Source organism: Oreochromis aureus, linkage group 16, assembly GCF_013358895.1.
Source record: "Oreochromis aureus strain Israel breed Guangdong linkage group 16, ZZ_aureus, whole genome shotgun sequence".
NCBI lineage: Eukaryota > Metazoa > Chordata > Actinopteri > Cichliformes > Cichlidae > Oreochromis > Oreochromis aureus.
The window spans coordinates 6,012,604-6,038,401 of record NC_052957.1 but is presented as its reverse complement, the minus strand read 5'-3'; the positions used below and the strand labels follow the sequence as shown (position 1 = coordinate 6,038,401).

At 40.9% G+C, this 25,798-nt stretch overlaps 1 protein-coding gene across 1 annotated transcript; it reads right to left on the bottom strand.

The window, feature by feature from the left end:
* Window positions 1-648: 648 nt before the first annotated feature.
* On the bottom strand, window positions 649-25,718 carry LOC116334067 (insulin-like growth factor-binding protein 2-B). Its single transcript, XM_031757390.2, has 4 exons — window positions 25,204-25,718; window positions 10,912-11,042; window positions 6,271-6,411; window positions 649-2,574 (listed from the first exon to the last, which is right to left on the bottom strand). Exons 1-4 carry the CDS (start codon window positions 25,559-25,561, stop codon window positions 2,416-2,418), a joined length of 789 nt encoding a protein of 262 aa, XP_031613250.1. The 5' UTR covers window positions 25,562-25,718; the 3' UTR covers window positions 649-2,415.
* Between the last annotated feature and the right edge of the window lie 80 nt (window positions 25,719-25,798).

The following is a 25,798-nucleotide window of genomic DNA, read 5'->3' as shown; positions in this document are numbered from 1 at the left end:
CCCATCAGCAGGACCAGTATCTACTCAGGAACACCAAGAGCTACAAAATTAGATCCTTCAGGCCACTTGTGTAAATATCCCTGACCAAACATTCAGAGAGAGATTTCATGAGGGTGGCTTTAGGGCCCAAACATCCTCTAGTGTGCCCTGTGCTCATGTCCACTGCACCATGGAGCCAGGTTGGATTTTGCCACCCTGTGCAGCAGTACAAAAGTGTGTGTGCATGGGTTTTTGTGTGTGTAGGTGTTTGTGTGTATGGATGGGCTGGTTTATTCATAGACACCTTTACCACTTAGTATCACATTTGTCAATGTCAGCCTAATCCCTCCTCATGTCAACACTTCATTAGTAACCCTGGCAACACACACACACACACACACACACACACACACACACACACACACACACACACACACACACACGTCAGTCCATGGTATCGATAGGAATGGCCACACAGTGGTTTCCAGCGTTATTATCGTAAGTGTTGAGAGGCAAACTGCTGACAAACAACAACAGCTCTCTACAGTTTATTAAATGGATGGGTGTGGATTCCAAGAAAAACATGGATGATGTCAGATTTTACAGTCAAAGTTAAATTAACACAACATTTTCACTGCAAAATCTTAAAAAAAAACAGCAAGTCTGTTCTAGTCACGGGCAGAGCATTTTATTTCATTCTGCAAAGTACAAAGGCACATCAACATGAAATTTTGCAAGAGGTAATCAGAGAAAGCATTACTTGAAATAAAAACCTAATTATCTACTTGTAAAGTATCATAAAAAACAGTGTTCACCAAGTATTACTGCTAAAATATGTATGAGTATAGATAGTATACACATTATCCTAAGCAATTCAAAGATTCTCCACTCAGCTAAGGAAAAAGTGGGGGGTTGTCCCCATTTTGCCATTAGCATAACATTTAATCTGTGTCATTTATTATATTTATATAAATTAATAATAATTTATTGATTTATGCAACAGTAGCAGTGTAGATTAATAAACATAAATGTAAAGTTATCCAAAATGCTACACTGTGAGTCTAAAGGCACCAGCACACTAGGATTTCATTGCTGCTCATTGCGAGCTACAACTGTGTGATATGGACGGAGTAAATTTGAGCGGGTCATCGAGTCTGATGCTTGTAGACCAGGGGTGTCAAGATAAGGTCTTGGACTCCAATCCTTAACACTTAAGATCAAAGTGGGCTGTATGTGGCTCAATGTTTAAAATGAGGTTGATATCCCTGTTGTGGGGTGTCCACCATGACGCCGTTGTGGGAACAGCTAGTGGAAGCATCATACAGCTTTTGCTATCACAGTTCAGCTGCATTTTCTGCTCTATCAGAAGCACAAACATTTTGTTTTGCACGTTTAGTTTTTCATTTATTCTCTTTGATAGCTGGTAAGTTTATAATTTTAATGCTCCATTCCTATTGGTTGATTCTTAGACAGTAATTATAATGGCAGACTCTCATCTTCAATTTCTGAAATTGCCAGCTTTGGGCTTCGAACAGTGTAGTGTATGACTTCTGATATGGAGGCACAACCAATATAATATTTAGTCTCTTAAAAAAGACTAACTGCAGTTACTGAGATCCTACATGAGACATTTAAATGCAGATAAAATCCTTAGTAGGTTTAGGCTGAAAGTCTATATAATTAACAGGTTTATGCTGATTTCACAAGACTAGGTGTAATGTCAAAGAGCTTTCTTATAATGAAAAAAACCCCAGAAAATGAGCTAACTCTGCAGTTCCCCTTAGCATTGAAAACCATTTTAGCCCCTTTTAGCTTGTTATTTTGCTTCTCTTGTCTCTGAATGACCTCTTTACTTGTAGCCCTAAAATTTATATATTTGCCTTATATTCCTTAAAAAACTTTATTTTCAGACAGCTGTACATTAGCTGAAAATCACCAGAATGATCGACTGACAGAGCTGATAACAAGCTGATGAATATGGGGAACCACCTATCATTTAAAGACCTCAGCATGTTATTTTCAGAAGTTATAATGACACTGAGGATGAATATTAAAGGAAATCCAGATTTTGTCTGTGTGTATTAGATGGACACTTGTAATGATCTAACTTGGTGACGACCCTAAGCCTGACACACATCAGAATGTATTTATGTCCCCCTGCCTCGAACTGTTGTTGCTTATGCAATGACTGACATGTTTCTTGACTAGAATGAGCACTGTAGTTTGAGTGGATTATAATACATATCATACTGCTGAAAAATGTACATTTACCAGCAAAAATACTGTAGTTCACTCTGCATTTATCCTCTTTTACTGAAGCCACTTTCCTAAAAAAGTATTATATCATACGAGTATGAGCTTTGTCATAACCCGTTGATGAATAATCCTCATAAATTTGGAATCGTGAAGAAAACCCAGCCCCATTGTGATGGCGTGCTAGCGAGATGCTTCTGCAGTGGGCATCGCTCTGTGCACCTCCTGAAACTGGTTACAGTTGGGATCCCCTCTGACTTTAGGCGTCTCTGGTATCTGGACTCCTGTTAAGGGGTCAACACACCAGCATTCTCCCCGCTGGCCGTGGGTGGACATGTTGCACTGGAAGGAGAGAAGAAAAACACAAACTTGGCAAGATGGAAAACACTGGGAAAAAAGAGGCAGGAGGGGTAAGGAAACACAGTGGGAAGCAGGGGATGCGTTAATGAAGCATGGCGTAGGGTGGCTTGAGATTTGTGTTCGTGTGTGTGTGTGTGAGGATCTTCTGGCGGCGGGGGGTCATTGGATGAGAGTGAGGGCTGTGGTCCGGGTGGGACAACACTCACCCAATAACAGCCTGTCCTCAGGTTATGCCCCCTACACACAACCCACAACCCATCCACAGCCATACATGTGATCGCAAACACTTCCACACATACACGCACAAACGGAGGCATGCCAGCAGACTAGCTCCCCCGCAGAGCCCACCCTGCCCCCCCAACCCCCTGAAATGAGGTCGTAATTGAAGTGGACACAGTTTACGCCGCGCGCGCGGGGCGGCCGGGTAGGGGACAGCGAAAAGAATGAAGAGCTGGGGGGAAAGAAAAGACTTTCCATTTTCTTCCTTCGATGAGAAAGAACAAAAAAAGTGACAGTTACAGTAATTACCGCGCGACAAGGAGGGACAACTCCAAAAGGGAGCCGAGTGTTGAGGAGGTACAGTGTTCCTCCCTGGGAACCGTGGACTCTAGTCCAAAACAATGCTGTTGTGTGTGACCGGTGATGAAAATTGGCTGAGTGGTTGAGAGCCCTGCTTTAGGAAACGGTGGCGCCTATTCAAATCTTCTTTTCTGCTCTACTATCCTCGTAAGAAAACACTGGATATGTGACCTTGTTTGTCCTCCCCTGTCTGATTTCTATGGATGGGCATAATACAAATTCAAGCCCCCAGTCGGAAGCACAGTTCGTTCCTCGGCTTAACAAAAGTCTTCCCATGAAGTACGCCAAACAGTTTTATTGCCTTGTAACCTTGAGCTCAGAAGCTTGTTGCCTCATTCATGATGACAACATCTCCCCATGCATTTGTGCGTATGTGTGTGTGTATAAGAGCAGAGCGCTAAGGAAGAGGCGGGTGTGAGAGTTTATTAAGAAAAAAGACAGGGGGAGGAGGCAGGTGGCAGGAGTGAGAAGGAAGTTATACTTTTGCCAGGGTGATTTTGCCAGGCTGATACAAAGGAATTGTGTGAGTGTGACTCAGACAATGAGAGAAAAGAGAGGGGAAACCCCACAAAGTAATACGTGGGTGAAAGAGGAAAAACCAAAAAGAAAGTCTGAGGAACTGAAATGAAAATGTGAAAGGCGAAGGAGGAAACATAAATGCACTCAAAAGTTTAATGCGTTACACATGTATAGGCACAATAATCTCCACCGATACCGAAAGCCACAGAAGCTCTTTCCCATCATCAAAGCCAGCGGTCATTACTTACAAGAGCCACCAGCAAAGTTTAAAACCTGTTGACATCTGCAACCACTTGAGTTTGTTATGGTCTTGTGTTACAGATCACCATGAAACAGTAAGTCACCAGCAAATCCCACGGAGCATAAAACCGCCATGTATCTGCTCACTATGGGCTGAATCACCAAAACATGTCACAGCCATAGCAGGAACCTAACGAGTGATGTCACAGCAGGTGTGCTGCTTTTTGACAGCAGATGGAAAACACCTGCTGTGACAGCGCTGACTGGGGTGTGGCCGTTATTGTGAAACTCATGAGTTTCTTGATGCGTGATTCAGTGTTCGTATTATTCAGCAAAGATGACAAACGAGTTTACAGTACATGTGAGTAGATCTGAATAATGGCATTAGTCCAACAACGAGAACGTTTTTTGTTTTTTTTCCAGTAGTTCAAATGAAGGATGAGGCGTGAAATTCAGTGGAACAATGTGAAACACTGCTTAGACACCAGTGTTTTCATTTGGTTTGGTGGGTTTGCAGTTTTCTATGATTTTCAGTTTTACTTAACAATAACTGTAAAAGATTTTATTGCCATTCTGAAACTGAAATGTGGCCACAACTGTATAATCTGTGTCTTCTGTGTCCTTTGGCTTTTTGTATAAGCAGAGTGCTGCTCTGAGCACTGTAAATGGTGCTCAGCAGTGGAAGATTTGATAAACAAAAGAGTAACTGCTCAAGAAATTATGTCTCCCAAACTGAACTTTTAGACTACCCTGGGCAAAGCCTGGAAGACCAGGCACTTGGACAACAAAGGTGACCTGTTTGGGCTTGCTACCTTCTGTTCCCACCTTCAAACTGGTTACAGATTTACAGGAGATTGTTACTCTAAAAATAGATAGATACATTTATTTGTCCCAGTGGAGCTTGCAGCGTAACTCACCTGACATTTGTATACCCACCATAAACAGAATCACATCAAAATAAGCCATAAGCACACAATACTCAGACACTTGCACTCTCCTTGCATTTTAGAGATCATTCTGGGCATACCACTATGTGTTGCACATGTTCAGAGTTTTGATGTTTTGAGGAATAAAAGAAAGCTTGGACCTGGTTTTCTGAACAATGGGGGCAGCAATTTAGATTTCACCTTGATGGATAAAAGTTTCCTCAAAAATATATTCTTTGTTGTGCCTTTCTGCTCAGGCATTCAGTTCAAGAATCCTATTCCATCCTATTCCAGGAATCCTGTACTCAAAATTAAATGAAAATGCTACCACATTAGGCTGTGTCCATGCAGGAATTAATTCAAGGTGAACAGAGATCATAAAAACTGAAAGACATATGACACCTCCAAGCTGGCAAGATAACTGCTTGGTACCCAAGATAAACTTTTTTCAACTTTTCTTAACTTCCAGTTTGGTGACAGGATGAACATAAATATGCAATAGATCACATTTAGGTAAGGTGACTGATGGACTCATCACACAACAACCCCCAACCAGGAGACTAAGACATGGCTTTAAGATGTGTAGATAAAGCACTGTATCATAAAACTCACATTAATAAACATCTTTGCTTCTGCTTGTGATCAGAAAGGTTCTCAACTCTAGTAACTTAACTAATATCCTTTTTGAGATTTTTGTTGCCAGTTGCTGTTGGGGCAGATCGATCTCAAAGTAGAAAGCTACTCTAGTCACAGCTTACAGCAGCTACACTGATCACATCAAGGCTGGACAATATGCGGAATAAGAAACTCACTGGAGAGGCAGTCAATTATACTGCTCAGTTATGAAGATATCAGTGGAATCCACACTGACAGTCTGACCCTGAGAGACTAAATAATAGCAGCACTCATGACCTGATGCATCATGTTCATGCTTGGATTCTCGGTCTTAGCTGAAGACAGCTGGCATGATCAGTAATTATCCTTTAAAAGAAAGTAACATCAGTTTGCGCACGGGTGGCTGAGGTCCACAGATACAGACGCAGATGATAGTTCTACTGGAATTTAACTTGACGAAAAGATAATCTAAAACTATTTTTTTTAATTTACTTGACCAAATTTGCAGATATTGTTTGTTTGCTTCTCAGGTTTTCCAGCATTGTTTGGCAGGCTTTTTGCAACAAGGGCTATTTCTTTCTTCCTTTTATATCTACCCTCTCATCAATGGGAAGTCTCATTTTTTTCTTTATTATGCTTCAAATGTTATCCTGTAAGAATCCAAAACATAACATAACAAAAACGTGAAAGGTCTTACCGTACATATATCATGGATGGGTCTTTTGTGAATTTATCTAACCCAAATGTTCTCTTTTGTAAAATAATGTGACGTAGGACAGGCACTCTGCCAGCAGCTCACCTGCTTGAGGTTATACAGTCCATGTTTGTCACAGTTTGGAAACTTGAGCTCATACAGGTTCTCCAGTGGGCCTCTGTTGTCCTCTGAAGTCATTTTAGCAATCTCCTCTAAGACCCTGTCCAACTCCTGCTGACAGGCACTCTGCATGATGAGGGAGAAAAACAACAGTAAGTAATCAACATGTACAAATACACCTGTAGTCACTTTTAGGCAAGGCAAAAAAGAGAGGTAGGTTAAATTTGATTTGTGCTGAAGGCCGAGCAAAATGTTCTCCAACAACAACAACAACAAAAAAACGAACAGTGAAATAAAATACAGCTGTGTATCTTGTAAAAATGTCACAAATATACACATTTATACTTAACATTTTTACGAGCCACAGTTAGACAAGCAGCAGTTCAGCCAATATTATTGATGTGAGTCTGCTGGAGCGGAACGTAACTGACTGGGCTGCTTAACTCAACTGGTGGCCATGACCATGACCACACAGACACATACACAAACCCGTGCTTTCATGCACGCACAAAATACTCCACACACTTTTCTTGTACTCACTCTTCTTGCTCTGCATTTTACAGTGTATTCAAGTGCGCACTGTAATGCAGACACACACACCGAGTGCCAGTCTACCCGTGGGATCAAAGGGGTCTGTTCTTATGATTAGTTGGCTGAGGATGAGAGAAGGGAGCGGGAGGAGGCACAGTCTGCCACGAACCTTATCAGACATCTGAGCATATGGATGAAAAGCCCTCTCCCTCTCTCTCTGTGTTAGACTCCTTTTCTTTTTCCTAATAAAGACATACATAAACAAACATGTCAAAGACAACTTTTAGTTTCAGAGCAGAATCCCTGCTCCTACATATTGGGATGTTTGTGACCAGATTAAGATGGTCCCTGGACTGATTCTGGGCTGTATTTTGCCCATGTGTGCTCTTGAAAGACTGAGATTGATGTCTCAAGATTGGCCAAGCAGTCCATAAGTTGTAATTTAGACACCCCTTTACAGAAGTGGTTTGGTGTAATAAGCTTTATCTTTTTATTTTTATTCACTGCAGCCTGTCGCCACCACTGACCTGATGGTGTGCCTTGAGTTTCCCTTCCAGTTTGGGAGTTCGGCTCCTAATGCTTCTATTACCACTTAGGACTTTAACCTCCACATCTGCTCCAGTTGTTCCTAAAGTTCCTGGTACTTCTTCCTGATGTCGCTGTCCACTGAGATTGCCACATCTATTAAAATTGTGGTCTTCATTGTCAACCACCACTATGTCTGATTGGTTGGCCAGCAGCTTGTCTGTCTGGAACTCGAAGTCCCATGCACTGTTGTTCTCAACATCCTGTGGTGGTATCTCCGATTGGGAATTACGGACTTCTAATCTATATATGGTACAGATGTGCCCGTACACTATCTTAGCCACATCTTCTGTCTGTCTATGGTACATCACATGCAGGGCCTTGGTCTTCCATAATAGTGTTCTAATCCTCTTCAATCCCCCCGTTAACCCCAAGTAGGTGGATCAGTAAATTCATGTCTCACTCACTCATGACTGACAGCTGATGGTTTCACCACTCCTGAATCTACAGTATATCTGTGTTCATTCTTTGTTATGAGCTGGTTTAGGGGGAGGCCTTACCTTGGTACATCCTGCACTTGATGGCAACTTGTGAAATTGCCTGGAATGGGTCTATAGTGTTCTCTTCCACAGCCCCAAGTACTTCCTGATGATTGATATCATTGCACTGTTAGCCTCGTACAGTGCCAAGCACTCCACAATCCATGTGTGGGACACTGAGTTGTGGGCTTTCTTGTAGTAAATCCCAGTGGGGCTCAGGTTAGCCTGCCTGGTCTTAAAGTCCTGGTATATGCTCTGTCAACCAGTAGCTGGTGCTCTGACCCTTTTAAGCTGCACTTATGTATTAAGTCATGTGGCTAGTTATCTGGATTGCTATAATGCCTGAGAGGAGCTTCAGTGTTGTGTAGAGGCAAATAATTGGCCAGTAGCTGGTGATGATGTCAGTACCCTTGTGGGGATTGTTCATGAACATGATTATTCTGCCCTACATTAGTGAGTCTGGATGAGTGCCTGCTGTTAGCAGGCCATAACCAGGAGATCATGGAGTGACATTAGTTTCTTTAGCCAGTAGGTGTGGTTCATGTCAGGTCCTGGTGTTGTTCAGCTTTTCATTCTTGAGGCTTGTTGGATGTCTGCCTTTAAAATGTTTAGTGATTCTTGAGGTTGCTGTGGTCTGCTCTTAGGTCCATCAGCCACTTGGTGTTGATATTGTATTATGTCTCTTTCTCCCAAATGTTCTTTTATTATTGCTCATTCTGAGCTTTGGCTGGGTCTGTCTGCATACTTGTTCCCTTGCAGTTCAGAGCACACCCTGAATGGGCCTTTGGAGAACAGATCATCTCACTTGCAAGAACCACAATTCCAAATGTTAATTTATGGGCATACCATGAGTCAGGCGACAATCTTCAATCTCAGCTCCATAGAAGCGTCTGTCATTCTAGATGGTTAGTCATCCCAAAGTACATTTCCACTGCTCTCTTTTATCAGGGTTGGCTCATTATGTGCATACCGCTAAGTATGTTCGCAGTGCGCTGTAGCCACTGAATCACTATCTTCAGCAGTAGCTTTCTTTTACAGATGTTAGAGCACTGAGGTACCAGATGCTTCTTGCTGAGAGTGGATCTTGGTCTTGGGCTCTTCTATAATTCCCATTTGTTGCATATAAAGTCTCTCATTAGGTCAACAGTCAACAAAATAACAGCTGGATAGTCTGGTAGCAACATTGGATCAGTGGTTTGACTCCAGCTCAGCTTAGGCACCCAATGCTACTTGAGCCTATCTTGGAATATGAGTGAGCTGGCATCATGAGGTCTGCATCATGTGTTAGGGAACTAGGGTACACTGATGAGAACCTGACTATTGTACTTGTTATTGGATTATTGAATTGCAGCAATTTAATCTTTATGAATTAAGTTGGACACATTATATCTTTGCTCCTTAAATTTTGTTATTGGCTTTGGAAGTTATGGACACCGCTCTTCCCTGTGTCCCTCTCTGTACTGTGGAGCCACAGACTGGCCCTTTGATATGTTTTTCTATAAAAATGGGCTGGTTCCCTCTTACATGTCTGCATACTGTACTTAATGAGCGTGGCCATTACTGTTTTTTATTTTTGTCAAAAAGAAAATTGAGAGAGACAAAAAGAAAGAGAAATCTGGCACAACCTGAGCTCTGACAATGAAGCCTGTGTTCAGCATATAGCTCTATGATCTCCAATGACTATTCACAACAAAGTGCATATACTCAACACTAGTCATCTGAAGTCCCTCCCCTTGCCCAGCTGCACGACTCCTTTTACTGCACTGTCTCCTTTGTTGCTTCTAATGATCTTGACGTTGTATTGTACCGCCCCGCTTATTATTTCTTGGTGTATTTTGTTTTGTTTGGCTGCAAGCGAGGTTGTTAAATGAGGGAGAAAATGAGCAAAAGCATATCATTGTTTGTCTTATTGAGACATATATGGGTGTCCATATGCGTAGCCCCCTTCGGGCCCAAGCTCATTTGCATGAAACAGGATATGTGTGCTAGTACTCCAGCCCATTGACGACTTTCTAGGAACTGTTTTAATTTTTTGCGGTGTAGCATTTGACACTGTGAAACGATGAGTGAGTGCTAAAGAATAGAAGGGGGCGGGGTTTTAATGTAAAGACTGCATCAAACTGCCAACTGCCACTCCACTGTGGCGAGCAAAACAAGATCACTTTTATAGTGAAGGTGCTCATTATGAGCAGTTACTGAAGACCCCCGTGGCTGAATAGAGGCACTGTTGCTTCTGCAACTTTCTATTTAATTAACAAACGCATCAGTAAATCATCAGAGTGGAAATGCGTCATTATGTTGGAAAGCATTTCAAACACAAGGCCTTCAGCTGCCAAAGCAATACAAAGAATTTATCTACAAACAAATAGTCGTTGCATTAACAATCTGATGTCACTGTAACTGTCACCTCAGCTCATATCAACTGATGTATTTTTCAACACTCACAGTTTATATTAAAGCGCATAAATGAGCGCTTTACCGCTTGAAACTTAATGCATAAAAATATAGAGAATGTGGAGGATTAAAAAGTGAGTGTGTGTTTATTGTGTGCACATATTAATCTGTTTGTCTGAGTGAAACAGTGCCCAGAGGAGGGCACCACTGTACCAGACATTATTGCTCACACAGCACATTTTTGACCTTGTGTCACTGCTGCTTTTGATGGGCAAATATTTCGCTGTATCCTGTAATGATTATCTTTTGCAGGCCTAGAAAGAAGATGTAACATAGGCAGGTAGCGAATAGGACCCTACATTACACACTACTGAGATTTTTTTTTCTTTTCAGCTGTTTCTTTTTAACGACACGCTTCTGTGTTTCCATGTCAGGCAGATGAGCTGCAGGGGAGGTTACAGTATATAATTACAACAGTTTTGCTCGTACGATTTATAATAACTTGTGGATCCAATTATGTCAGACATGGAGCCAGTATACTTCAGGTTATCAGTTAGTCTACATAAACAAATCCCGGTGAAATGAACCCTGAATTGTTACCTGCAGCTAAATTATAGGAAAAAGGTTTAGCCCTGACCTGAGACACTCTTGAATTTATCTTCATCCTTGTTCTGCGGTCCTGAAGGTGTTGTTCAAGGGCAGTCTTCTGCCAAATCCACGGGTTTAGAGGCGGTCTCCCGGTGAGCGGACTTTCAGTCCCATGCACCTCTGCAGCAAATAAACACACAAAGCAAATGTAGTTAATGTGTAGCATATGTCCAAATAAACATTCAGACTTCATGGCTTTTTGGTTTCGATCCTCATGTAACATTCAATACTTGTTAGGTTCCTAGAAAACCTTATTTTGAGTCACTTGTTTGAGTATGAAAGTATTCTTGTGGTTTCTTTAGTTAACAAACAGATGTTGCACACACTAAAAATTGTGAGGCAATTTTTAGTGTGTGCAACATCTGTGCTTACTAAAATGCTCAAGACTCATCTATATTTATCTATTCAGTAATCAAAGCTATTATTAAAAGCAATTATTTATCTAATAACAGGCCCTTTGAAAAGTTGTCTTAATCCTAGAATTAAAGGACAAAGTCATTCTGTGTCCTCAAGCCATCCTGTGTCCCTCCTGCTTCATGTGACTAATTCTGTGCACCCAGCCGTTGTGTGGATCAAACCGTGCTAAGATGTTTTTTGTGAAATGGCCAAGTGCTACATCCAGCCCATTTAGGTTTAAAATGCTGAGCTCCACTGAGCAGTGGGGGTCTCTGTGAGAGCGGTTACTGCTGACTGTTATAGCAAAGTATGTTCATCATTTGGTGGCGACAGAAGAAACAAAGCACAAACAACAAAACAGTTCAGTGAGGTCATTCAGAGCAGATGCAGACAGTGAATTTAACGATGCTGATGACTGTAACTTTAAAACAGAACTACATCAGGGGGTTAAAACTGTATGGACTTTTATCAGCGTAGCAGTCAAAACAGTCATGAATTATAGTCCTGAGCTAGACTGGCAGTCACTGAAGGTGAGTCCAGACTCGTGAGGATGCACATCTGATGAAGGCTTTTCATGCTGAGTAAGGATTTTTTATGGCATCTAACTTTCCTGCCAGAGGCTTTGTGGGTGTGTGTGAGTGTGTATTTGTGTAAGACCGTGTGTGTCTGTAATTAGCACTGAAGCAGAAGAGGTTGTAAATCAAGCCTGAGAGGGAAGCCTTCCCCCAAATCTCGGGAGCTCCTTACACATGCCATGGCACTGTCTGAATGTGCCTGTGCTCATGTGTGCTGGTGCATGCTCTGCCAGGTGTGCAAAATGAGTAAGTCCGGCTTCTATGTTGCTAGAAACTTGTGTCATACAAACCCCTTTTTGGCAAAAAAAGATAAAAAATAAAAAATAAAAAAATAAAGTAATTTTTTTCTTCTGGAAAGAAAATTAAAGCAATTAAAGAAAAACACTAATGATTCATAACTAAAAAACAAAAGTGAATGATTTGACCAACAAATGTTTTCAACTCAATTACGCTAATTTTTATTTTAAGTATCATCAGTTTACATAAACACTTGCCTTAAGACACTTTGTACTCCACCTGTATTATAAAGTAAAGATCCTACTATATTAGAGTGATAACCCCAAATCAGTTAATCCCCTATGGAGAAGCAGTTGGCCAGAAAGTGGAAGAAGAGATGCTCAGTGCATCATGGGAAGTTCCCCAGTAGCATCAGCATAACTAAGGGATGGTTCAGGGTCACCTGATCCAGACTTAAGCTTTACCAGAAAGCAAAGCTTAAAGTATAAACCCTAGCCTTAAAAGTAGAGAGGGTGTCTGTCTCTCAAACCCAGACTGGGAGCTGTTTCCATGGGAAAGGGGTCTGATACCTGAAGGCGCTACTTTTAGAGCACAGTCTACTTTTAGAAACTCAAGGAACCACAAGTGAGCCTGAAGCCTGAGAGCAAAGTGTTAGGTTGGGTTAGTATCATACCATGCAGTCTTTGTGATAGGATAGAGCCTGATTATATGAGACTTTGGATGTAAGAAGCATTTAAAAAGGACCAACATTCAACATGTAAGAAACATGCTATCATAGAAATGTGTTCATAGTTTCCCAAATGACAGCGCTCTACCACCACTGTCTTCACTCCTACAATCACTGAACCTATAGTACTCCTTTGTATATCACACAATGATAAGTACTCATTGTGCTGTTTGGTGTCACTGTGTGAACCACAAGGGAACAGACACAACAGGACAATGGAAATAAAACAAGCTGTAATGGAATCTAATACCAACTTCCATGCAGCCTGACTTTCCAGTGAAAATCAGGTTTGCAGTATTACTAGAAATTTGAAGGTCAGTACCCATTCTCTCCAGATGTGTTCCTAGTAAAAAACTGACTCCAGGTTAATCAGGAAGATAGTCTGAGCAGTGGAAAAAGGACCAAGGAAAGGTTCAATAGGAACGTGGAAGCTAACCCCCGGGTTCATAGTACTACAGGGTCTTGTCAAATCATATGGTGCATCCTGAATGAAAGTGTCCTCCATGGAAGAAAATCCTTCTTTGGAAAGAAAACATTTTAAAGTTGATAGAAATTAGCAAAAATGTAAGATGACAAGTCACAATGCTTCTGGAAGTGTTTTTGTAAGACACATCTGCTCTTTGGTCACAGAGGAATGTATAATGAACCCCACCCCCACTATAAAACATGGAAGAGGCTCAGTTTGATGCATCTGGGACACAATGAAATGAGAACAATGAAATTAGATGATCTCCAAGACATTCTTCAGAGAAGCACTGTCCAGTGTCAAGGACCTGTTTTTTTTTTTTTTCCGAAAGGAAAAGGATACCAATAATTATGGCTAGTTTTTCATTTAGTTTTGTATATCATGTCAGTTAACAGAGTACATGAAGGCAAATGGTGGACGATGGCCATAGACCCTGCCAAGGCTGCCCTTTGTCAACAATTATGTTCATAACTTCTACGGACAGAATTTCTGAGAAAAGCCAAAGTGTTCAATTTTGTGGTTTGGGATAGTGCAGTGAGGCAGAGCTCAGTTGTTCAAGAGGGGCTGGAAGTAAAGCCTCTGATACTCTATATCAAAGGGAGCCAGCTGAGATGGTTTGGGAATCTCTCTATAGCGTGCTTCCAAAGTGAGATGTCCAACCAAGAGGAAACCCTGGGGAAGACCTTAGACCAGCAAAAACATCCCTTGGCTTGTAAACAAAAAGGAATAAGTGGATGGGTGGATGGATGGACCAAATTTCATTGTAATCCATCCAATCTTTAGTGATATATTTTTATTTGCAAGAGGACTGGACAGACTGATTGACCAGCGTTACTATCCCTCAAGCCAAAGTCGTCTTCTTATCGAGATTGGAAAGATTCACATGTGCGCTCCACATGGACAGACTGTGACCACAAATAAGTCCTTAAGTTTCAAGCGGTCAAATTAAATTCCCTACAATCTGTCAGTGTTGACTACATGTAAAAGCTTCCAACCTCCACTTCAGCATACAAACTCAGACTTTTGTTCCAAGTTTTGTTAAGATATTCATAAACTGCGAAGGAATCTTTGACTTGGGAAGGTTTTGCAGGGCACATCAAGCAAGGGGTTGCTTTTAAAAAGAAATCATATCTGCGGTCAGAAACACATAAAAGCATTTTATAGCTTCACAACATAAATGTTAGTGGAAGAAAATGGATGGATGGGTAATGTAAAGCATTATTTCCCCTTGGCAATGCAAAAGTGAACGTAGCAGGAATGCTGTGTTGTGGTTGAGTTAAATAAGGTAGATACTCAGCTTGTAAACAGTTTTCTGCGGTGTTTGAACTGCCTCTATAGACACTTATAGGAACTCATGACTGCATTTTCAAGCAGAAAAAACCCAAACTTGTCTTTAGCCAACAGCTGTCATCACAATACTGTGTTGTTGATTCTGTCTTCAGTGCCATAGAAACTACCTGTCTTGAGCTGTTTGCAGTGTTGGCTTTGGGTATTGCCTCTATGTGAAGCTTTCACAGTCCTCTCATAGCACAGAATGATTAATGTCTTTCCAGAGTTGCTTAGCATTAATGTATTTGTCCTGTTATCATATACAGCAAAGCTGGTCTCAAATACTTGACTGGGCTTTGACGTCCAAGAAAGTGGCCTCTCACTACTTTAAACCCACTGTCTGTGTAAATGGTTCCTCTTAAGCCCCAACCACTTCAAACACTTTACAGCTGGCAAATGTACAAAAAGAAACAGAATAATGAAGATCCCCTTCAGACCTTTTACAGTAAGCTCGCTCTTTCAACTCTTCTATGTGGCTGCATGTCATTTTAAGCAATGAAGCTGCCTTTGTAGTTGTTAACAGGAAAGTTTTGGTGCTTCTACGCTGATTGTCAGGCTTAAGAGGCAAAAAGGTCAAAGTCATTTATTTTTCAAAACAGGTTCTCGAGTGCTGATATCTTCAGTGTAAACCTACCCCCAGAATGTTGTTTATATGTGATTGCTTCAAGAATATTTATAATTTATATAAAATTTCATTTAAGAAATAACCTTAAAACTCATTTCAGTTGATGCCCAACTCTTCAGTTTCCCCCAGAGCTTTACTAAATATACTTGATGCCATTAATTAAGATGTATGACCTGCGGCTTCACTTTTTCACAGCTTCTCATTAACTCTGTTTAACGGTGGAAAAAAATCTGAGAAAACCCACCAGACAGCAGAGAAACAATGCAGGTGAGGAGGCGTGAGAGCATTTCGCTGCTAAAGAGACCGGTAACATGGAGGGTTTGGCAGATTTTTTTATGCAGTTGTGTTGCATGCATATGCTCGTGTGCAGGTGGTGTGATCCAATATATCTACTGGTCACTTCTGTTAAAGAGGTTTTAGCTCATTTCTTACCAATATGTATCTTGCAAAGGCCACAGCCATGTTATAGTCTTTATGCCAGTGTGACATGTTTTTTTATCTGTGACTTTACTAAATACAACTAATATCCCAAAAGATTAAGGCTAAAGATAAGTGTGTGATGAATAACTGCAGGCTTATATTCCATCCCTGAACTCTGAGCTGACAATACCAACACAACAAAATGCTTACAATTTCACCGAATCCAATGTATTCCAGAAGCAGCACTTCACTCTATCAAATGCACCATCTTATCAATCAAAATGGACCACACCAAGATGCACAGAGCAGATGAGCAAGGCAGGAAGTCAGACACAGGAATAATCACATTTCAAAATAAAAGACCCCACTATACATGAAACTTACCAAGCTCACAATGAGTAAGTTGCCTAAACTTAGTCATCTTAAGTATGCTGTACTTTTTTTTTTCCGAAGGCAACAAGTTTGCATCTTTTAAGTTCTGGGAACCAAATACATTTTACACTGAGAGTGATCTGAAGATGTGCGAATGCTCCTTATCAGAATTCTGTCTGTAATATTTTCTTGCAGTCAGTTATGCTCCCTCTAGGCGCAATCTTTGAGAAATACAATATCGCTTTTCACTGTTATGCTGATGATATACAGATCTACTTTGAACTAGTTGATGATCCTGCTCTGTCTCTCCACTGCTTTCAAGAGTGCATCTGTGAGGTTAAAGGATGGCTCTTAGGAAACTCTCTTATCTTAAATGATAAGAAAACTGAAATCATGGTATTTGATAGTAATATTCTTCACGGACAACTTCGTGATGCCTTTGGTTCCCTTGCCAGCTCCCTCTCTGACACTGTTAGCGATTTGGGCGTGTTGCTGGATAGCTCTTTTAAATTTGATAAACAAGTGTCTGCTGTAGTTAGATCTAGTTTCTACCAACTGCGTCTCAGTTCTAAGGCTAGGCATTATTCCGCATAAGGACCTGGAAAAGCTTGTTCACGCCTTTGTGACCTCTAGGCTGGATTACTGCAACTCCCTTTATTTCAGTCTTCATTCTGCCCTTCTTCATAGACTGCAAACTACTCAGTAGTAACTCAGTAGATCTACTCAGTTACTCCTGGTGCAGCCAAGATATCGTCTGAAGTCTAGAGGTGACCGTGCATTTGCCTTGGCTGCACCAGATTTATGGAATAACCTTCCTATTGCTATCAGCGTGTCTGATTCTATCCAATCATTTAAATCAAGGTTAAAAACCTATTTATTTAACCTTGCCTTTCCTGCTCGTTAATGCCTGTATCTGATCCCTAGACTTACTCTATTTTATCTTTTATACATATCTTTTATGGCTTTGTGCTTTTAACATGTTTTACTTGATATGCATTTATGCTATTCCTGTGTATTAGTGACACTGACCTGTTAGCATACTTGGTACTTTGCTATGGTCCTATAATATAATATTTAATATTTAATATTTATAATATTTATGTCTTATTTTCTGTCTTTTATGTGAAGCACTTTGGTATACCATTGTATTGTATTGTATTGTATTGCAATCCAAACACACACTTCTTGACTGTGCCATATTCTGCAGCAGCAGCACTTTCCCACAGCAGAGCAATGCAGAAAATCATGAAAAAGCACATGAAAAATACCCCAAGGCATTAACCTGGCCTCCCTGCTTCCAATCTGATGGAACAGCTACAGTATGCAGATTCATGGAGTCCCCACCCCAACCCCAACAAATAAACCATTTGTTGACAATGTTTTGGTGCAGAATACCTCCATAAACTCCAGAGGTGCGGTTCTCGATCCAATCGGTCAGAGTGGTTTTGGCAGCGTGAGAGGGACCGACAAAATATCAGGGATGAGATTTTAATTTTGTGGCTGATTTTTGTAAAACTACACTAACTCTCTACAGACTTAGGGGGGAAAAGTATCCCTCGCCTTGTTGTTCCATAGCCTGTGAGCTTAATGCAGTGTTTAAACAAGCAATTCAGTCAGTCAGTGTGGAAGCTGCACGTTACTGCTGTGGTAGGGCAAGGCGGAGAAGGTTCTCACTGATTTAACAAAAAACAGATCAAAAGAATGAACTTCGGACTTCTTTTTGCCTGGTGGTCAGAAGCAAATGTTAACATCACTCTGTGTGCCTCCACGCAAACACAGAGGCAACCTTTTGCAAACACTTCAGTTCAAAGTGCAGTATAATATATTGCTATAAAGGCAATGCTATGAGCATTAATTTGGAGGCAGAATGTTGCTGGTGAAGATGCATCTGTTGCATAGTTTAATCTAAAGACAAACAGAACATTATGTTTGACAAACTTTATATGTTTTCTCAATCTTAATCTGATAAGTAATGCAGTATGCAAGTTGCAACCTCTCAATGTGCTTTAAGATGTGAAAGAGAAGGAGAGAGGGCTATTTACACCTCAGGGGGAGTTTTCTCAGGTTTGCAGGCACCCACATGCAACTCCCACCCAAAGTGATCTGTTATAGCTTTAACTTTTCACACATTCTACTGTGTGCAGCACAAATCGACACAGAATAATTAAAGACCATAGAGTGTGAGTGAAGGAGAAGCAGCAAGTCTCAGCAGAGGAACCCCTTCAGGCCATAAAGGGTAGTCTAAGACCACCGACAGCACAAAGAAGAGAAGAGGAGAGAGAAATAAACAGAAGCACAAGGAAATGGCAAAATAGGTTTGTGCTTTGTGCAGTGGGGATTTTTCAGTTGACGACTGGCGGTCTGCGTGGTCTTATGAACGTCACTATTGGATGATTCTGTCCAACCCACCGATGTGTTGAATGATGGTTATGATAATAAAACAATGGTTAATTCATGGTTGTGATTAGGGAAAGGTTTTGGCTGCCAACCGGAGAGCTACACATAAGAACTCTGAAACTTTAAACTGGATGCCACAGCCTGATGAGGGAGACATGGAAATCAAAGATCAAAGTTAAATCAGAGTTTTGATTGAACAGGTATTCCTGCTGTTTGTTCTACACTCTACTGTGTTCTATGCGTGTCCTATCACCTGCAGTTCCAGCAGTGTAAAACTGACTCAGATTAGAATAAAGTATAACAACATTTGTATGTTTTTTTGCACCAAAATAATACAAGCACATTTCTGTACATAGCACTCTAGTAAAAAGATTCCAATCTCGTGAGTTTCTCTTCCTGGTTGAGTGCAGCTTAATCATTGCAAATTGGTGGTCATTTAAATATTTATTTTAACAAAAAGACATTGTGGACAGTATGGTGTTGGACATGTTAAATGGGACAAAAATCAAAAATGAAATGAGGAAGAGTAGAGGTGTCAAAGTGAGGAAACAATGGAGCCAGGCGTCTCCTATTGTCCTGACTGTATGCTCCCCCACCTGCTACAGTATAGTACTGCACCTTATAGACAGACCAGCAAGTAGAACACACATCACATCTATGAGCTTGATGTAATCACTTCCTGTATTTTTAAATAATATAATTTTATCCATTTTAATCATCTGTACTTTAATAATTTATTCTGAGTTTATGCATACATACATATATATGTATATATATATACATATATATATATATATATATATATAAATTGATAGACAGACAGACAGACAGACTCCCTGCCAGTGATCAGGTACCCTGCAGGGATAATAAGATGGCCAAAGGAAGAAATAGAAGCCACTGACATCAAGACAAGGAAGCCACTGTCCATGCATGGAGGGTTTCACCCCAAGTCCAAGCTCTAAGTACAAGATCTATAGAGGCTGGGGTCTGTCACACCAGGCAAGACCCCAGATGCAGGCTGTGTAAAGATGCCCCCAAGACAATCCAGCACATAACAGCAGGGTGCAAGATGCTAGAAAGCAGGGCATACTTGGAACACCATAACCATGTGGTCGGCATAGTATACAGAAACATCTGTGCCGGGTATGGCCTGGAAATCCGGAGGTCAAAATGGGACACGCCCGCTAGGGTGGTCGAGAATGACCGAGCTAAGATCCTGTAGGACTTCCAGATACAAAAGGACCCACCACAAACACATGACCCTATACTGTGTTCTCTGCATCTGTTCCATTTTTGCACTGATCATCACCTGCATTTATGTATATATCTATCTGCTTAGCACTTTTAATTTTAATTTCTATGTTTATTTAAGTGTTTGTGTTACAGTATGTTTCGCACTAAGTACCACGGCAATTTCCCAATGTTGTAAACCTGCTCAACATTTGGCAATAAAACCCTTTCTGACTCTGCCCCTTACCTTTTAATCCCTGGCTGTTTTATTTCTTCTTCAGTCAGGCTTCTTTTGCCTACACTGACTCACCTGCCACGTGTGACCTCAAACGTGGGAAGAAGGATTTAGATTTTGTACTGTCTTCAGAGAACTGTCTACTGTGAAGCAGCAGGCCTTATTCTCAGAAGACATGTTTGGCCCTGCACTGCAGGCTTACAAATTAGCTCTAATTAATGGGTGAATTTCATTTAGCTGCTCATCTCTGTGGTCCTCCCATTGTGCTTGAAGGAATTGCTGGGTTTCTCTACACAGTACTGTTAGGTCATAAAGTCATATCTAAAGAGTTTTCAATTGACTCATTCTCTGGGTTTACTGGAGCACTTAACCGGTACTTTATTTACCACTGCCAAGCAGAAAATGTGATTGGTTCAGTTATTTCCTCATCTGTAAATTTACTCTGTCTATCAAAGAGATAGCAAAAAGAAAGAGCAGGTACGCTGGTAGGAAGGCTAGCAGAAATCAAAAATTTAAATTCAGTATCCACCATACACACTGTTCAACTCCACTTTCCTCCCCTAGTAACTCTAGTATGTAAATGGAAATTAAATTTGTTTAAATGCAGATCATGCATCATTTTCTGGCCGGTTTTTTAAGCTGGATTCGATGCAGCCCACTCAGGCCAAGCCCAATCACTGATTGACTGGCCACTAGAGAAACTCTCCCTTGTACAATTCCCCAAACCGTTGGCAGCAGCAGACTTAAAATAATGTTGTGGAGTGTAAGCGCAGACTTTCAGCCTTTCAAGTAAGTCAAGCGAATTTGTTTTGAGCAAACATTCTGTGCTGCTCAACAGATCGTCCCTGCATAAATACAGTGGATGCTGAAATGTTAATGGCTAATCCAAATATTGCTGCATAATGATGTATCCATGTCTCTGACAGAGCTTCCACACCTGCCATAGACTTCAGCACTTCATCAGAGGCAGTGAATTCATTTCCTTTGTCCAGAATTTAAAGGAAGGGAATATTTGGTTTCATGTCAAGACTGGAGCTCACAATCATCACCAGACTAATACTAAAATACTCGGAGAGCCATTCCAACTGGACTGTCAAAAAAGCAATTCAGGTGGAAACACTCACAATCATTATATCTCCCTGCTTTTCAGACTGGAAGAATTAAAGGGGGATTTAAAATGCCATTGCAGCTGATTATTGTAAGCTTGTGGACATAGAAGCTGGAGAAGTGCAAAAATATTTCAAGTGACAAATGCCACTTTTTAAAGTCAGGTAGGCTCTGACAAATCAAGCTTCCAGATCTCATAGAAGCAATAACATAGCCTGTGGCTGCTGCACGTCTGTAAGCTGCTTTACAACCAACCTTTACTTCTCCTTTCTGACATCATCATCATCATGCCTGATATCTGTAAGCTCTGCTGTATTCTGGACGGGAATTTAGACGGTATGAAAGTATGAAGTTCTCTTCCGAAGCCTCTGCCACTGCCATCTCTCTTTTTTTTTCTTTTGGGTGGTGGGAGTGGGCTTAAAACTCCTCACTGATTGGCTAATTCCTCATTCAGTCATTAATGAGCATAGTCTGGTTAGACCGAGCCCACCGAGCCCATAAACTCATCAGGACAGTTTGTACAGAGGTGAGGGAAGACTGTGGTTTTCTCACAGACTTCTATGGATATGAAGTCTATGAGTCTTTTTGCAGCCATAGGAGATACCCTCCTGGTGGCCATTAAAGAGACGCTTTAAAGGCATGCTAAAGGCACTTCTGCACTGGCTTTAGTTTTCAAAATCCAAAGCTACATCCATATTTTGAGGTGTCTATGGCATGGGGTCTCACCAGTTTATGAGTCAGGAGGTTATGGTTTCCATCCAGTTGTGACCTTTGTTTTCCACATTTTTTTAACTTTGTGTTTCTTAGTCATTTTTAACTCTGCATTCACTCACTGGTTGGATTTAGGAACTGAAAGCTACTTTAGTTTGATTTAAAAAGGGATTGTGGTTCTGGTTAATGGACTTCCAGGGCTTCCACAGTGTAGTACAGGATATCTTGGCTGAGACTTCCTGTTCCATGCACCGGTTACTGTCTATCCATTTAGAAAACTTAATGAAAAGACAACACTTTGGCAAGCATGCTCCCATCTCACAGGGAGCGCCTACCTGGATGCAACCAAAGTGCTCAGTTGATTAATCAGTACTACTTGGACAACAAATTGAAACTTGGAAACTGAAAAATCTTGTCCCTAGCCGACACATTTGACATATTTATACACAGATGTTTGTCTGCTGAAAGCACCAAGTCTCAGCAAAGCTCAAGGAGGTTATGAACTTTAGACTGTTTACTCAGGCTGATGTGCTGCTCATTTCAGTGACCCAAAGGACCCATGTGAACCCAGAATCACATCAAATAAGCACAATATCCTAAAAAGCAACACTCTTCTTTTTTTTTTGAAAGTGTTGAACTGAAAAGTGAGAGTGTAAACTTCAGGATCTTTCCTGCAGTTAACGAAATGTGGATGTTGAAGGTTACAAAGAAAGACAGTCAAGCTTAACAGAGTGCAACCTGCCCTATAAAACAATGCTCATTTGTATTTTAACTGATCTGAATGCCAAAGATGATAAATCACAGCATAGAGCCCATCCTGAGTGCACTGCGCTCAGATAAAATCGCAGGACTGGAAATGGGTTTGTTTTCATTATCCCCTCCCATTTAAGTCTGTGGCCATGAGACGTAAGATAAACAAATAAGTATATATATATAAGCAGTTTATATAAACAGGTCACAGTTTGCACTGTGTTTAGAAGTGCTTGTACGAGTGGGTGTGAATGGGTGAATGAGGCATGTTGTATAGAGCGCTTTGAGTACTCCGGGAGAGTAGAAAAGCGCTATATAAGAATCAGTCCATTTACCATCCATTTACCTTCTTCTTCAGAGAAACTCTTTTCCAATAACAAACTGACACTGATGCTCACAACAGACACGGAGACTGTCATGATTGAATGCTAGTCTTAAAAGTCTCAATGTGTATTAAATTTCCTCCTTAATACAATAGCCAACATCAAAATAAGGCATTCCCAATACGAGAGCTTTGAGGCTACGTGGGTTACAGACATGTTAGAGTTCATCGGCGGGATACTGCTTGTTTGCGCTCACAGATGTGGGTCTGCCACTGCCTGCCAAACACATTGCATATGTCAACATTCATTTTCAGGAATCAATAGTGACCCTTTGTCCCTAATAACTGTAATGTGGGATAGCAAAGCTTAACATTTCTCTGTCCCAGCAGGATTTCTGGGTTGTTTCTTTTGGGATACTTACAAATATGTTTGATGTAAATGGTGGTTTTTCTGACATTAAAAGAGTTCTGTAGTGAAACTGTAGTCTCGAGTCTGCAAATTCTCAGTGAAGCTTTTCCTTCTCTGTTATAACTTCACACTCAGGTATTAGAGAATATAGGAGACGTCTCAATTAAAGCACAGTACAGAAGATACTTGACAGGGGACCAATCTTTGGATGTACAAAACAAATCTACATAGACCATCACATATAGCACTGTGTCAGTTTAAGCTGTGGTGATGCAGATGTAGATGATACAACATCATAGAGTAGATTTCCACTCCTAGGAAATTAAGATACTGCTCTGTGTTTTGGACCTTTTGAATCTTGTTAAATTCATTTTTGATTTTGTGATCATATTATCTGGATTTTATATTGTTTTGTTTTCTTGTTTAGTTCCTGTGACTAAATGGTAAAGCTTGGTAATCCCTGGTAATTTCCCTGCTGCATTATGAGTGGTGTCTATATTATTTTCAAGTTATTTAAGGGTTATCAGTTTATGTTCCCGCTCCCTTGGTCTGGTCTCTTTGTTTTCTACCTTGGGGTCCCTCCTGTCTGCCATGTCTCTCTCTCACTTGTCCTTGTATCTGTGCTCTGTCTCCATGTTCTTCTCCTTGTGTTTCGTCCTTTGTCACCCCCAGTCTCTTTGTTTATCCCCATCTTAGTGTCAAGCCTGCGTGTCCTACTCTCAGTTTTGGTGTGCATGCTACTTCCTGTTTTATTTTGACAGTCCCTTGTCTCATGTGCATTGTGTACAGCTTCACTTCTCCTGACTCATTATGCCTGATTAGTCCCTCCTATGTGCCTCCACTTTCCCTAATCATCCTCATGTGTATAAATTGTGTCAGTTCCCCTTTGTCCTCACTGGAATGTCAATTCACCTCCCTCCATGTGTCTTTCCGGGTTTCACAGTCTATGATCTTAGTGTTTAGCTTTGCCCAGTTTGGTTAGTAAAGTCTGAGTCTCCTTTTGTTTTGTATTCTTGTTTGGTTTTTCTCCCAGCCTAAATAAACTGCCCGCTTTTTGTTATGTCCATTCCTTTCTCCAACATGACAGACAGAAGAAAACCAGTCTGGATTCATGAGTACTTCTCAGTCAATCAAAGCTGCATGATGACTAATTGTGTTTTTGAAGGATCATCAGAGTTACACACCTAATTCTTTAAAGACACTATGTGATGACCTCCACTGTACCCTTAATCCCAGGTTTTGCCCCCTCAATATATAACAATATATCATGTACTGTATTTAAAAGATGGATATGACATCACCCTTGACTTGATCTTAGCCTTTAGTTTTGGATTCTGCATTTTGAAGTCTCAGCAACATTTTGGCTACCACTGTGTTGGCTTATTGGAGGAAGAAGTGAACATATTTGGATGACAGCGCTATCAGGCAAAGCTAGCAAATTTGGTTAATGAGCTGTGTTCATTAACTATACAGTTAAATTACACAAAGACGGAAACATTTAACAGACAAAACACTGAATGTACCTCACCAAAGCGCAAATTGCTGAGATGGTCTATCTAACAGATAATCTGTGGAACAATTTAGTTAAAATGTTCAAAAAGGCACCAACAGCAGAAAAAAGAAGTCCAGATTAGAGGCTCCCATTAGTGGAGGTGAAGCCCAGACAGTGATTGGCTGCAGCTGCCAGCTACCTGTCAAAGTAGCCATGGCCCTAACTTTAAGTCTTTACACTATGAATTTACTTTCTAAAAAGTAAAACCCCTACCCTGTACAATGGTTTGGAAGCAATCCATTATCCTCCAGGTCTAAAAAGTAAGGCCAATGTAGCCTTGGGGGATTATTCTCTCTTCAATTTATTCAATTTAAACATAAAAAGTGATTCAGTGATTAAAAACAACAACTACAGATTAATGCAGCTTAAATGCTCTTTCTTTATTCTACTACTTTGCAGCAGTTTTTTCATAAAAACCTACCATACCCCGGCGGGTTCAAATGTTCCCAGACATCCAGATCTATTCTTTGTCCACATCGTCCCAAACCCTGAATGAGCTGCTGTAAAGGGAAGACGGCGTCAATACTTGGGTAGCACCTCAGACCAGTGGAGCACCTCGGCAGATAAACCCCACAGAGCTCTCCCACCTGCCGGGCACACACCGGACAGCAACCACAACCTGGCTCCCTCACGATCTCTGTACATAGTGGATCGACTTTGCTGCATGCCATCATATCCTCTGCGGTGCAGCTTGGGCATCGGAAAGCTAAATCTCCAAGTAAGAGTCCAGGCAGCCCAATGTATGCAAAAAGCAAACTGTATAAGAAGTACATGCCCATTATAACGCTTGCTAGGTTTGTTAGTGACCACTAAAGGTAAAATGACCCTACAGCATGAACCTCTGGATCCTCTGACAGTCCTCTGTGTTTGGGTAAACACTGTGGTCCCGCTGACAGGGTCCTATCTGCTCTCATATTACCAACTGACTGAGGAGAAAAAAGTCTTTTTTTTTCCCCTGAAGTATCAAAATATAAATCCTTGTTGATAAGAAGGTTCAGAAACTGAAACTGTTTCTT